The 15,458-nt window shown below is 39.8% G+C and overlaps 1 protein-coding gene and 1 long non-coding RNA gene across 6 annotated transcripts in view; one reads left to right on the top strand and one right to left on the bottom strand.

Annotated features, from left to right (window-relative positions):
• Nucleotides 1–15,458, bottom strand: part of LOC139032573 (uncharacterized) — a 178,355-nt gene that overhangs the window by 106,765 nt on the left and 56,132 nt on the right. The gene's annotated exons all lie outside the window — the stretch shown is intronic.
• The window catches only part of LOC110126549 (disintegrin and metalloproteinase domain-containing protein 5-like), a 122,124-nt gene that overhangs the window by 53,274 nt on the left and 53,392 nt on the right, over nucleotides 1–15,458 (top strand). For all 5 annotated transcript variants that reach the window (XM_020876255.2, XM_070459857.1, XM_020876257.2 and 2 more), the window contains 2 exons: nucleotides 2,659–2,754; nucleotides 10,844–11,039. In XM_020876255.2, coding sequence (XP_020731914.2) covers nucleotides 2,659–2,754; nucleotides 10,844–11,039 — 292 coding nt within the window. The remainder of the gene's footprint in view (nucleotides 1–2,658; nucleotides 2,755–10,843; nucleotides 11,040–15,458) is intronic.

The following is a 15,458-nucleotide window of genomic DNA, read 5'->3' as shown; positions in this document are numbered from 1 at the left end:
TGGATTGGAAGAATCAATATAGTGAAAATGAGTACACTATACAAAGCAATCTACAGATTCAAGGCAATCCCTATTAAGCTACCAACAGTATTTTTCAGAGAACTAGAACAAATAATTTCACAATTTGTATGGAAATACAAAAAAACCTCGAATAGCCAAAGCAATGTTGAGAAAGAAGAATGGAACTGGAGGAATCCACCTGCCTGACTTCAGACTATACTACAAAGCTGCAGTCATCAAAACAGTATGGTACTGGCAGAAAGATGGAAATATAGATCAATGGAACAGAATAGAAAGCCTGGAGATAAGTCCACAAACCTATGGACACCTTATCTTTGACAAAGCAGGCAAGAATATTCAATAGAGAAAAGACAACCTCTTTTAACTAGTTGTGCTGGGAAAACTGGTCAACCACTTGTAAAAGAATAAAACTAGAACACTTTCTAACACCATACACAAAAATAAATTAAAAATGGATTAAAGATCTAAATGTAAGACCAGAAACTATAAAACTCTTAGAGGAAAAAATAGGCAGAATACTCTCCGACATAAATCACAGCAGGATCCTCTATGACCCACCTCTCAGTGGGATGGAAGTAAAAGCAAAAATAAATAAATGGGACCTAATTAAACATAAAAGCTTTTGCACAACGAAGGAAACTATAAGCAAGGTGAAAAGACAGCCTTCAGAATGGGAGAAAATAATAGCAAACAAAGCAACTAACAAAGAATTAATCTAAAAAATATACAAGTAGCTCATGCAGCTCAATACCAGAAAATTAAACGACCCAATAAAAACAATGGGCCAAAATAAACAGACATTTCTCCAAAGAAGATATACAGATGGCTAACAGACACATGAAAAATGCTCAACATCATTCATTATCAGAAAAATGCAAATCAAAACCACAATGAGGTGCCATCTCACACTGGTCAGAGTGACTGCTATCAAAAGGTCTACAAACAATAAATGCTGGAGAAGGTGCAGAGAAAAGGGAACCTTCTTACACTGTTGGTGGGAATGCAAACTAGTACAGCCACTGTGGAGAACAGTGTGGAGATTCCTTGAAAAACTGGAAATCGAACTGCCATATAACCCAGCAATCCCACTGCTGGGCATACACACCAACAAAACCAGAATTGAAAGAGACACATGTACCCCAGTGTTCATCACAGCACTGTTTACAATAGCTAGGACATGGAAGAAACCTAGATGTCCATTGGCAGTTGAATGGATAAGAAAGCTGTGATACATATACACAATGGAATATTACCCAGCTATTAAAAAGAATGCATTTAATCAGTTATAAAGAGGTGAATGTAACTGGAGCCTGTTATACAGAGTGAAGTAAGTCAGAAAGAAAAACACTGATACAGTATATTAATGCATATATATGGAATTTAGAAAGATGGTAATGATGACCCTGTATTCAAGATAGTAAAAGAGACACAGAGATAAAGAACAGACTTTTGAACTCTGTGGGAGAAGGTGAGGGTGGGATGGTTTAAGAGAATAGCATTGAAACATGTATATTACCATGTGTGAAATAGATCATCAGTCCCGGTTCGATGCATGAGACAGGGTGCTCAGGGTTGGTGCACTGGGACAACCCTGAGGGATGGGATGGGGAGGGAGGTGGGTTCAGGATGGGGGATACATGTACACCCATGGCTGATTCATATCAGTGTATGGCAAAAAACACTAGAATATTGTAAAGTAGTTGTGAAGTGAAGTTGCTCAGTCATGTCTGATTCTTTGTGACCCCATGGACTGTAGCCTACCAGGATCCTCAGTCCATGGGACTTTCCAGGCAAGAATACTGGAGTGGGGGTAAAGTAATTAGCTTCCAATTAAAAAGAAGAAAGTCTACCCTTGCAAATACAGTTGTGTTGAAGAAGACAAATCCCCCAAACTAAGAATAACCAAACCTTTGATTCAAAGAGACAGTAAGGGGAAAAAAAAAGTTAAGAAATGTATATTTAAACTGACAGTCCAGGAATACATGAGTCAATATATGAAATAAATAACCTTTTAAAAATATAGTATTGTTGCCTGTGGTGAAGCTGTTGGTTGAAAATACCAGTAAGGAAAAAGACAGGAAACTCAGCAGGAAACTCAAACTTCTAATATTGGTAAATGTCAGAGTTTAAAACAAACTTGTTATTGAAATAACTGGAAAAAAATTGATCTAAGACACTGAATCTTATAAAAAGCAAATGTGTATGGGGCCAGCTCCCAGTGAAATCAGAGGTCTGGATAGACTAGCCTGGCTTCTGGACTACTTTTGAGGGGACAGAGGTTTGAGGTTTTGTTTGACAGCTTCACATCAGAGACTTTCCATATGTAAACATTTATTGTGAAAGTGATAATATAAGAAAATGATAGCTAACAAGATACAGAATAACTATTTCCTGTAAGGTTTTGGCCCCAGAGTAGTGTATTAATATTGTTCAAATTATATTGAATGTAGTGAAATGACATTTCTTTTACAAACTACTGAATGAGATGTTGATTTCAGTAAGTCTCAGATAAAGAAAGGTATTATTGAAGCTCTGGATTTTAGGACATACTCAGACTTCATAAATAAATTCTGTATTACACTTTTGTAGGATTGTACCTGGTCATACATGATTGAGTAACAAAGCATTTGTTTACAGGAGTGTACTCATCCAGACTGCTGTGATGCTAGAACATGTTTGAAGAAAAAAGATAAAGTATGTGGTTCAGGGGCATGCTGTACCACAAATTGCAAGGTAGGAGGCAAACTAGTTTATAATATCTAAGTATTAAATTTCTTGAGATAGTTGTTTCAAGGAGATGGAAAACATGTCAATACTATATTTAGTCCTTCCTATCATATTTTGTCCAAGCAGCATTGGAGCCCCATTACCCTTCAGTCTACTCTGTAATCTAGGACTCTCCTGTACATAATGCCGGACTTTTTTCTTTCCTGATTTGACTTTCCATTTATTTACCTTGTTACAAATCCTTCTTGTACCCATTGGGGTTTCTCTGTGGTCAACATACATCTTGTACAACCTTATTAAGTTCTTATTTTCTATCACTGTACTTCACATGAGTGCAGGAGGTTAGATTAGTTTTTTTTTTAATTGGCTGACTTCTCTTTACTGTATTCTGGTAAAAACCCCTGTTCCTTCAGAATTCATTCAGATACTGTTACAACTATTCGATTCCTTAAAAAAAAAAAAAAAAGCATTTAATGAATCCATGAAAATTGTCTAGCACCAAGAACAATCCACTGGCATCCCAAGGAGTAAGAAATAAACTCTTGAACAGGGTAAATGGCATGCATTCCTAAGATTGGAGGAGGAACATGATCTTATCTTTAAAAAAAATTTCCCCCAGGTTTATTGATATAATCAACATGAAATATTACTTAAGGTATACAATGTAACAAATTGCTGTAAGTTTGAATTGTGAAATGATGAAACGAAGAGAAGCAAAAAGCAAAGGAGAAAAGGAAAGATACACCCATTTGAATGCAGAGTTCCAAAGAATAGTAAGGAGAGATAAGAAAGCCTTCCTCAGTGATCAATGCAAAGAAATAGAGGAAAACAACAGAATGGGAAAGACTAGAGATCTCTTCAAGAAAATTAGAGATACCAAGGGAACATCTCACGCAAAGATGGGTTCGATAAAGGACATAAATGGTATGGACCTAACAGAAGCAGAAGATATTAAGAGGTGGTGGCAAGAATACACAGAAGAACTGTACAAAAAAGATCTTCATGACCCAGATAATCACAATGGTGTGATCACTCACCTAGAGCCAGACATCCTGGAATGTGAAGTCAAGTGGGCCTTAGAAAGCATCACTATGAACAAAGCTAGTGAATGTAATGGAATTCCAGTTGAGCTATTTCAAATCCTAAAAGGTAATGCTGTGAAAGTGCTGCACTCAATATGCCAACAAATTTGGAAAACTCAGCAGTGGCCACAAGACTGGAAAAGGTAATTTTTCATTCCAATCCCTAAGAAAGGCGCCCAAAGAATGCTCACACTACTGCACAATTGCACTCATCTCACACACTAACAAAGTAATGCTCAAAATTCTCCAAGCCAGGCTTCAGCAATATGTGAACCGAGAACTTCCAGATGTTCAAGCTGGTTTTAGAAAAGGCAGAGGAACCAGAGATCAAATTGCCAATATCCACTGGATCATAGAAAAAGCAAGAGAGTTCCAGAAAAACATCTATTTCTGCTTTATTGACTATGCCAAAGCCTTTGACTGTGTCAATCACAATAAACTGTGGAAAATTCTGAAACAGATGGGAATACCACCTGACCTGCCTCTTGAGAAACCTGTATGCAGGTCAGGAAGCAACAGTTAGAATGGGACATGGAACAACAGACTGGTTCCAAATAGGAAACAGAGTACGTCAAGGCTGTATATTGTCAGCCTACTTATTTAACTTATATGCAGAGTACATCATGAGAAATGCTGGGCTGGAAGAAGCACAAGCTAGAATCAAGATTGCCAGGAGAAATATCAATAACCTTAGATATGCAGATGACACCACCCTGATGGCAGAAAGTGAAGTAGAACAAAAGAGCCTCTTGATGAAAGTGAAAGAGGAGAGTGAAAAAGTTGGCTTAAAGCTCAACAATCAGAAAACTTAGATCACGGCATCTGGTCCCATCACCTCATGGGAAATAGATGGGAAAACAGTGGAAACAGTGTTAGACTTTATTTTTTTAGGCCCCAAAATCACTGCAGATGGTGACTGTAGCCATGAAATTAAAAGACACTTACTCCTTGTAAGGAATGTTATGACCAACCTAGGTAGCATATTAAAAAGCAGGGACATTACTTTACCAACAAAGGTCCGTCTGGTCAAGGCTATGGTTTTTCCAGTGGTCATGTATGGATGTGGGAGTTGGACTATGAAGAAAGCTGAGGGCTGAAGAATTGATGCTTTTGAACTGTGGTGTTGGAGAAGACTCTTGAGAGTCCCTTGGACTGAAAGGAGATCCAACCAGTCCATCCTGAAGGAGATCAGCCCTGGTTGTTCACTGGAAGGACTGATGCTGAAGCTGATTCGAAGAGCTGACTGGCCACCTGATTTGAAGAGCTGACTCATTTGAAAATACCCTGATGCTGGGAAAGATTGAGGGCAGGAGGAGAAGGGGACGACAGAGGATGAAATAGATGGTTGGATGGCATCATCGACTCGATGGACATGGGTTTGGGTGGACTCTGGGAGCTGGTGATGGACAGGGAGGCCTGGCATGCTGCAGTTCATGGGGTCACAAAGAGTCGGACACGACTGAGTGACTGAACTAAACTTAACTGAAGGTTGGGTGCAGATGTATTTGTAATTGTTATATCTTCTTGATGAATTGATCTCTTTATCATTATATAATAACCTTCTGTGTCTCTTGTGACAGTTTTTGACTTAAAGTCTATTTTATCTGATATTAGTTAGTGTGCCCTCCAATATTTTATCTGATTTTATCTGACATTTTATCTGATATAGTGAGCATCACCGACTCAATGGACATGAGTTTGGGTGAACTCCAGGAGTTGGTGACAGACAGGGGAGGCCTGGTGTGTTGCGGTTCATGGGGTCGCAGAGAGTCGGACATGACTGAGCAACCGAACTGAAGTGTGCCCTCCCTGCTCTCTTTGCCATTTTCATGGACTACTTATTTCCATCCTTTCGCTTTTTGTGTATTTGTATCCTGACGGCTTTAATGAGTTTCTTGTAGGCAGCATATAGTTGTCTTGTTTTTAGTTCATCCATCTACTCTGTGCTTTTGATTGTTGAATATAATTATATTTATTTACTTTCAAACAGCGAAAGAGACACAGATGTATAGAACAGTCTTTTGGACTCTGTGGGAGACGGCAAGGGTGGGATGATTTGGGAGAATGGCATTGAAACGTGTGTATTTTCATATGTGAAACAAATCACCAGTCCAGGTTCGATGCATGAGCCAGGGTGCTCGGGGCTGGTGCACTGGGATGACCCAGAGGGAGGGGATGGGGAGGGAGGTGGGAGGGGGTTCAGGATGGGGGAACACATGTACACCCGTGACAGATTCATGTCAATATATGGCAAAACCACTACAATATTGTAAAGTAATTAGCCTCCAATGAAAATCAATAAATTTATATTAAAAATAAATAAATAAAATAAACACTTGCCCATAATAAAAAAAAAGTGATGTGTGACAAGGAAGGATTTGCTATTGCCACAGTGTTGCTTTTTGTACATTTTGTAGTTCTTTTGTCCCATTTTTCCTCTTTTACTGTCTTACTTTGTGAAGATTGTTTTGTGTGTGTGAAGGTATGCTTTGTTTCACTTCTCTTTATATTTTGTGTTTTGAATAACAGTTTTTTGTTTGTGATTATCACAAGACTTATAAAAACATTTTATAGTGATAATAGGCTATTTAAGATAACAGCTTCAATGTCATATAAAATTCTATGCTTTTACTTCTTTCCCCCCACATCTCATGCTATTAATGCTGTTATAACATTTTTTAATAGAGTGCATCCTTGAACAAATTGTTGCAGTCTAGTTATTTTTAATGCTTTTATCTTTTTTAACTTTTATACCAGAGTTATAAGTGATTAACATAGCACCATATCATGTATATAGGGCTTCCCAGGTATCTCAGTGGGTAAAGAATCCGCTTGCCACACAGGAGGTGCAGGAAACATAGGTTGGATCCCTGGGTCAGGAGGATCCCCTGGAGGAGAGCATGGCAACCCATTCCAGTATTCTTGCTTGCTTGGGAAATCCCATGGACAGAACAGCCTTGCAGGCTACAGTCCATGGGAGTCACAAAGAGTTGGACACGCTGAAGCAACTGAGCATGTGTGCATACCATGTATAGTACTGGAGTATTTGAACTTTACTGAATACTTACTTTTGCCAATGGCTTTTATACTCTTAAATGTTTTCATGAAGCTAACTGGCATCTTTTCGTCTTGACTTAACTCTCTTCAGAGGGTGTTTTGTGTGTGTGTGTGTGTGTGTGTGTGTGTGTGTGTGTGAGAGAGAGAGAGAGAGAGAGAGAGGGGTCTAGTGGCAATGAACCTCCTCAGCATTTGTTTTTCTGGTAAAGTTTTATCTCTTCTTCATTTGTAAAGGACAGCTTTACCAGATATAGTTTGCTTAGCTGGCAAATGTTTTTATTTGAAAATATCCTCCCGCTCTTCGTTGTACAAGCTTCTGCTCAGTAGTCTTACAGTCTTGTGTGACTTCCCTGTGGTACGTTTGTTTCCTCCTGTGTCAGTTTTCTGCCCTTTCTCTTCGCTCCTTTTGGGACTATCATATGCACATGGTGTTTATTTCAATGATGTTCCATAAATACTGCAGAGTTTCTTTATTTTTTCTTCTTTGTGCTTCCAACTGAATAATTTCAGATGATTGTCTATGAGTTCATTGTTTCTTCTGCTTGATCAACTGCGCTCTTGCAGCTTTTGTGTGAAAATTGTCAGTTCACTTTACTCTTAAGATCCAGAATTTATCTTGTTCCTTAAAAAGACAAAAACAACAAAACTCTCTTTGTTCAATGTCTCATTTTGTCCATGTAATATTTTCCAGATTTTATTTATTTGCCTGTCTGTTCTCTCCTACAGGTCATTGAACTTACGATGATTAATTTTTCTGTTAGGCAGTTTGTACATCTCCATTTTGGGGTGTCTTCCACAGAGATTTATTTTGTTTCTTTGGTGATATCTTGTTTCCTTGATTCTTTATGTTCCTTCAAGTCTTGGCATCTTTGCATCTGAAGAAGTCCCCATCTCCTCCTGTGTTAACCAGCTGGCCTTGGAAGACAAAGAAGTCAGGCACCAGTCAGCCCAGCTAGAGTTCAGAGCGTCTCTCAGACCTCTCCTGTGGGTGTGTTTACGCCATTCCTCTCACTCCCTCACAGTGGGAAAGATTAGGATTGTATGCTTTCTCTCAATCTTGCAAAGCCAGTATGACTGTGGAAAGCCTCCCATTTATTTCCCCCAAGGTAGTGCCTTGAAGTGTTCAAAGTTGCGCACCTTCTCTGGTTGAGGAGGTTCCAGGCAGCTGCTGACATCCGCGTGCACCAAGCTGTCGGGGACTCACGTGCGCCGTCTGCTGGAGAGTGGGTTCTGGCTGTGGATGGGGTGCGCGTGTCCTCAGACGAGGCATCCTATTGGCAAGAGCCCGTGAGCCAGTTATTAGGATGCTGGTTGTCGGGCTCCACACACTGTTGCTGTGAGCTCCCATCCCTTTCCCTGATTCCTCGGTGTCTCCAGGGCCTTCCCTGGTGGCTCAGTGGTAAAGAATCTGCATGCCAATGCAGGAGACATGGCTTCGATCCCTGGGTTGGGAGAAGGAAATGGCAGTTCACTCCAGTATTCTTGCCTGGGATATCAAGAAACCTTGGAAGCAAGGTGTCTCCAGCTATTCAACTGTGCCAGTTCCCTCAGTGTGCTGGGTGGGGCAGGATAAAAGTGGGCTTCATGGCCAGTGTCTCACAAGGCTGGGGAAACCCGGCTCTCACATCGCTTTCACCTTCCCCTGTCGGAGAGATCACAGGCCACCTTGGGTAAGAAGTGATGTGGGGGAAGTGCAACTGTTCTTCTTACCCGCTTCAGTGCATCGACTCGCAGATATTTTTACTCTCCAGGGGGCTGGAAATTTTTTGGGGGGTTCCATGGGTCCCACAAAGGTGTTCTTATCCATGGTACATACAGTCTGAAAATCACCTATTTTCCCACTCTGCTAATACCTCTCTCCTCTCCTTTTCCATTATTGATCATAGTATAGTATTAATTATTCTATTGATGGTAACTTAAAAAATTAATCAAGTTGTCGATGACAGATAGTATAGTGATGTAGAGTCGTTATTGTGCCCAAAGGGAGTACATTTTCTGCCTCAGAAACCAGATTCACATGCCCACAGGGATACCTGAACAACGGCTGGTGAGACTGGGGCAGTGTTTATGACTCAATTAGTCTCTGGGTCCAATTATGGAAAGGGATATAGCCCAGGCTGTGATTTTTCTGATACAGTAATTTTTTTTTTTTTTTTTTTTACTATGCCATCAAGGCTGGTGTAATGGTCAGAAACAATAAATTTAACCCACTCATCCCGGGTTCAGTTGTATAAAGGGACACACCCCTGTACCCAGATTATACATTTTATGTACAGGCTGACAGTCTTGGCAAGAATAAAAGTATATGTAGAACGAGAAGAAAAACAAAATAAAAATATTTTAGGAGAGAATGATGTGAAACAAGGAGTCAGAAGGTTCAAAAACTTAAGGTTATTTGGTAATTAAGAGAGCCATGGAAAGAAAAATAAACCCACTTTAATGAAGGAAGCAAGTACAGTGATAAAGCTTGGTTCAAATAACTTTTGAGGAACTGGGTATTTAAATACTGAAGAAGTTGGGTGAAATAAGCCCCTCTAATAAAGCTATGTACTGTATGATTCCAACTATAGGACATTCTGGAAAAGGAAAATTCTAGAGACAGTGAGACGATCAGTAGTTACCAGGCACCGAGGAGGAGATGAATAGGAAGAGCATGAAGGACGTTAGGGCACTGCAAGTGCTCAGTTATCTCCACCCAGAATGTAAAACACCAGGAAAGAGCTCTAATACACATGGAGTTTGAGTGATTATGATGTGTCAATGTAAGGTTGTCAGCTGCAACAAATGCATCATGTGCTTGGTTGTGTGCAGCAGGGGTTATAAGGAAAATCTCTGTACTTTCTCCTCATATTTTCCATGATTCTTAAACAGCTATGCAATAAAATTTTAATGATAAAAGAAATTAGAATAAAAGGAAGATTGCCATTTATACACATTTGTAAAAAAAAGTCTGCATTCTGAAAACGCAAATAAAATACCTTCTCATTATATTTATATATATTTTCTTTTAAAAACAATTTTAATTATTGGTTTTGATTTGAATGTTAACTCTATAAGCTTAGGCAACACAAGTACTGTGTTTTATCTTCCCTCCCATCACTTGGAGAACTAGTGTCAGATTTGCTGCAGGTAGTGGATAATTGTTGACAATAAGAGAAGTATCCAGAAACTCTCTTTGTGAGGTGTGGCAGTAAATGTTATATAAGCTGGGGCTTCAGTCCACGGATGGAGTCACAAAGAATCGGACATGACTGAGTGACTGAACAACAACTAGGGCCTTAAAGCTGGAAAAATTTTGACTTAGTTCCTGCAGGATACTGATTATCTCCATGAGGTAATGGGGCTTGGGCTGAGTAAAAGACTTTGCAGAGATGGTATTTAGATATTTGTTTGCAAAAGTAGATATACATAAAGGGTACCCTGAAGCTATGAGCTAATAGTAAGCACTGAAGAGATGAGATATATAATTGGGCAAGTCATTTTTTTGTAGCTGTTTTCAATGTGGTATGTAAAACAAACCTTCTCTTGTGTGTCCTTCAAACTTCTTTCTAAATGTTTATGAAGCATATTTATCATTTTGTGAATGGTTGCTTATTTTCTGCTTATGGACGGCATATGGAGAAACTGGAGGTTGCTCATGTTGAGTATATTCTTAGTGAATTGAAAGTAATTTTTATAATCATTCCTTATCTCTACTTTCTTACTTTTTAATTATTATGGTAGTCTCCTTACCTTTCAGTTTCTTGTATCTCACTTGATCAACACCCACTCCTTTATGAACAGTAAATTCAACCACCTAAATGTCTGTGCAGCCCTTACATATTTAACATGAAGACAGTTGGTTCATTGCTCTTAGCTACTGTGGGAAAAAGGGGTGGAAATTTCAAGCCTGAAGAGAAAGAAAACTTGGGTATCATTGATGTATAATTTTTTCTTATGTTTCTGTTTTCCTCCAGATAAAACCACGTAATACACTTTGTAGGAAAGCAGTTGATGAGTGTGACTTTGAAGAATTTTGTAATGGGAATCAATCAATCTGTGTGCCTGACGCTTATGCACGTGATGGAGAGCTTTGTGAGTCGGGTGACGCCTACTGTTATAAAGGACGGTGTAGATCAGTTAACAGACAGTGTAACAGAGTACTTGGAGCAGGTAATGACCACAGTTTTCCTTGTAGTTTCTAAATTCTGATTATTCCAAATGGTGTTATTTAATGCTATAACAGATGTAAGTGTAATTTTAAAATAAGTGCATGTTATGTATGTGTGTGCTAAGTTGCTTTAGTCGAGTCTGATTCTTTTTGTGACCCTATGGACCATATTGGAGAAGGCAATGGCACCCCGCTCCAGTACTCTTGCCTGGAGAATCCCATGGACAGAGGAGCCTGGTGGGCTGCAGTCCATGGGGTTGCGAAGAGTTGGACATGACTGAGAGACTTGACTTTCACTTTTCACTTTCATTCATTGGAGAAGGAAGTGGCAACCCACTCCAGTGTTCTTGCCTGGAGAATCCCAGGGACGGGGGAGCCTGGTGGGGTGTCGTCTGTGGGGTCTCACAGAGTTGGACACGACTGAAGCAACTTGGCAACCTCGACCATATGGATTGAAGGCAAGAGGAGGAGGGGACAACAGAGGATGAGATGGCTGGATGGCATCACCAACTCAATGGACATGAGTTTGGGTAAACTCTCGGAGTTGATGATGGACAGGGAGGCCTTGTGTGCTGCAGTTCATGGGGTCACAAAGAGTCGGACATGACTGAGTGACTGAACCGAACTGAACTGATGGGCCATAACCCGCTAGGCTCCTCTGTGCATGGGATTCTCAGGCAAGAACACTGCAGTGGGTTGTCATGCCCTCTTCGAGGGGATCTTCCCAATTTAGGGATCAAACCCATGTCTGTTATGTCTACCTGCATTGGCAGGCAAGTTCTTTACCACCAGCGCCACCTGGGAAGCCCATACTATGTATGGGCCCAGTGTACTTCTTTACTGTACTTCTTTACCCAGTAACTCCTTTACTGTTAAAGGAAGTAAAATTTTCTTGATTCTGAGAAAAAGCTTCAGATCCCCTGGAGGAGGAAATGACAACCCACTTCAGTATTCTTGCCAGGATAAACCCATGGACAGAGGAGCCTGGTGGGCTACAGTCCATGGGGTCACAGAGTCGGATATAACTGAAGCAACTTACACACTCACACTGTTTTCCACAGTGGCTCCACCAATTTACATTCCTGCTAACAGTGTATGAGGATTCCTTTATTCACATTTTCTCCAGTATGTGTTATTCATGTTCTTTTTGGTGATAGCCATTCTGACCAGGTGATATTGTTGTTTTATGTGCATTTCTCTCTTTGACATGTTTTCATGTGCTTGATGGCCATTCACATTTCCCTTTTGGGAAAATGTCTCTTCAGTCTTTCTGTCTACTTGAATATTTATTAAACATTACTTTGTTACGTGGTGTCTGCAACAAAAGCAGAACAGGTTTATAGTCAATGACAAATGGCTCAGTTGAAGCAGATCACTGACTGTTAGATACAGAAGAGAAACAGCTACCCAGAAAAAGCTGGCTGAAACACAGCTTTGGATCATATCAGTTCTGATGCTTTATCTATTTTCTGTGATATATCAAATTATCCTTCAGAATCATACATGATTCAGTTTTTTGATGGGTTGGTTCTAAAAACAAAAAATTCATGCTGATTTTCAGAGCTTGAACTGCTGTTTCCTTTGTCAACTGCATCAATCAGAGAAGCAGAACCCCTAGGAGATACAAAGAATGTGGGATTTATGTAGAAGTTTGAGCTTATACAGTGACACAATCCAAATCCACCTCATCAGCTCATTGTTTGACTTCTACTTTATCTGATTCCATTTTTCCTCTAAACATTTTCCTAAAAATGTGAAGAGAAACTGCCAAATCAACATGCACTATATATTAATACATTCAAGAGAGCAGACCAACAACATGGTTCAAAATGGTCTTTGGACACCAGCTTCAGGATGACTCTTCTAAGCTTTCATTAAAATAGTCATGAAAATTCTGTAAAAGACAAAATGTATAAAATTAAAAATGAAAAGAGACAAAATGATGACAATATTGGAATGAACTCTATGAAACCTTAAAGTACATGGAATAAGATTGATGAGAATCTTCCTGTTATGGGTTGAAATGTGTCCCCCTCAAAATGATATGTTAACTCTGTTAAAATACTCAAAGAGTACAATTTAACTGATATAAGCAAGTTTTATTTTTTTGCTTCTTGAAGCAGACAGTCTCCCCTCTCAGGAGTCCAGAGAACTATGAAACAAGGAAACAGGACTGTGAGCTTGTATAAAAGAAGGCAATCAGGGAATAAGGGGAAAGTATTTGACTTCCACTAATTGACTGGAATTGCATATCAGACCTTATTTAGAACAAAGAAATCATTACAGATTCTTGGCTGTTGGGTTTGGCTGGCTGGACATACTGTGCTTCTGGTCAAGGGGAGTATTTTTAGGTCCATGAAAGTTATCTATGTTTTGGTTTGCTGACCTGTCATCCCACCAGGAATGGCTCCATCTTGGGCCTAGAAATTTATTTCAATAAGTCCTAATATCCTCAGTAGCTCAAATATGGGTGTATTTGTAAATGGAGTCTGTACAGAGACTATCCAGTTAAAGTGGGGTCATTAGAGTGGGTGCTACTAAAGTATGACTGGTGCCCTTATAAAAGGGGTAATTTGGGCATTCACACAGGGGAAGCAATCTAAAAACAAAGTGAGAAGATGACCAGGTGACTGAAGTGATACATCAATAAGCCAAGGAATTCCAGGGATTGTCAGTAAACACCAGAAGCTAGAAAAGACAAGGAAGGATTCTCCTCTAGAGACTTCAGAGAGAGGACAGCCCTGCCAACATCTTGGCTTCTGACTTTAGTCTCAAGAACTGTGAGAAAACAAATTTCTGTTATTTTATGCCACCTAGTTTTTGATGCTTTGTTACAGCAGCCCCAGGAAACAAATAGGCTAGCAATGCTTCCTTACACAGGATAATTCATGGTGTGGTCCTATGACAATTCTTTTTAATGTACTCTTCATCCTAGGTCACCCTCTTCAGGTTGGTGGGTAAACTGTACTAAAAACTCCCATGGGCACCCATCGTCTGCCTTGAAAACTCCTTCAGATTTGCCTTGTATATGGTGTTGTTCTTTTTCAGTTGCTCAGTCGTGTCCGACACTTTGCAACCCCATGAACTGCAGCACGTCAAGTTTCCCTGTCCTTCATTACAGAGTTAGCTCAAACTCATGTCCATTGAGTCAGGGATACATTCCAACCATTTCATCCTCTGTGCCCCCTTCTCCTCTTGCCCTTAATCTTTCTCAGCATCAGAGTCTTTTCCAGTGAATTGTCTCATTGCATCAGGTGGTCAAACTATTGGCACTTCAACTTTAGCATCAGGCCTTCTAATGAATATTCAAGGTTGATTTCCTTTAGGATTGACTGGCTTGATCTCCTAGCTCTCCAAGGGACTCTCAAGAGTCTTCTCCAGAACAATAGTTCAAAAGCATCAGTTCTTCAGCACTCAACCTTCTTTATGGTCCAGCTCTCACATCCATACATGATTACTAGAAGAACCATAGCTTTGACCACATGGACCTTTGTTGGCAACGTGATGTCTCTGTTTTTTTTAATATGTTGTGTAGGGTTGTCATAGCTTTTCTTCCAAGGATCAAGTGTCTTTTAATTTCATGAGTGCAGTCACTCTCCACAGTGATTTTGGAGCCCGAGAAGATAAAGTTTGTCCCTATTGCCAGCTTTTTCCTATCTGTTTACCATGAAGTGATGGGACTAGGTGCCAAAATCTTAGCTTTTGAATATTGAATTTTAAGTCAGCTTTTTCACTCTCCTCTTTCAATTTCATCAAAAGGCTCTTTAGTTCTTTGCTTCCTGCTGTTAGAGTGGTGTCATCTGCATATCTGAGGTTATTGATATTTCTCCCTTCAATCTTGATTCCAGCTTCTGCTTCATCCAGTCTGGCATTTCACATGATGTACTCTGCATTTAAGTTAAAATAAGCAGGGTGACAGTATGTAGCCTTGATGTACTCCTTTCTCAATTTGGAACCAGTCTGTTCTCCCATGTCCAGTTCTACCTATTGTTTCTTGACCTGTATACAGGTTTTGCAGGAGGCAGGTAAGGTGGTCTGGTATTTCCATCTCTTTAAGAATTTCCACAGTTTGCTGTGATCCACACAGTGAAAGGCTTTAACATAGTCAGTGAAGCAGAACTAGATGTTTTCTTGGAATTCTCTTGCTTTCATTATGATCCAGTGGATGTTGGCAATTTGATCTCTGGTTCCTCTGCCTTTTCTAAATTCAGCTTGTACATCTGAAAGTTCTTGGTTCACATACTGTTGAATCCTAGTTTGAAGGATTTTGAGCACTACCTTGCTAGTGTGTGAAATGAGAACAATTGTGCAGTAGTTTGAACATTCATTGGCATTGCCCTTCTTTGGGATTGGAATGAAAACTGACCTTTTCCAGACCTGTGGCCACTGCTGAGTTTTCCAAATTTGTTGGCATATTGAGT

This window comes from Odocoileus virginianus, chromosome 32, assembly GCF_023699985.2.
Source record: "Odocoileus virginianus isolate 20LAN1187 ecotype Illinois chromosome 32, Ovbor_1.2, whole genome shotgun sequence".
Lineage (NCBI taxonomy): Eukaryota > Metazoa > Chordata > Mammalia > Artiodactyla > Cervidae > Odocoileus > Odocoileus virginianus.
This window is presented reverse-complemented; position numbering and strand designations above follow the sequence as displayed.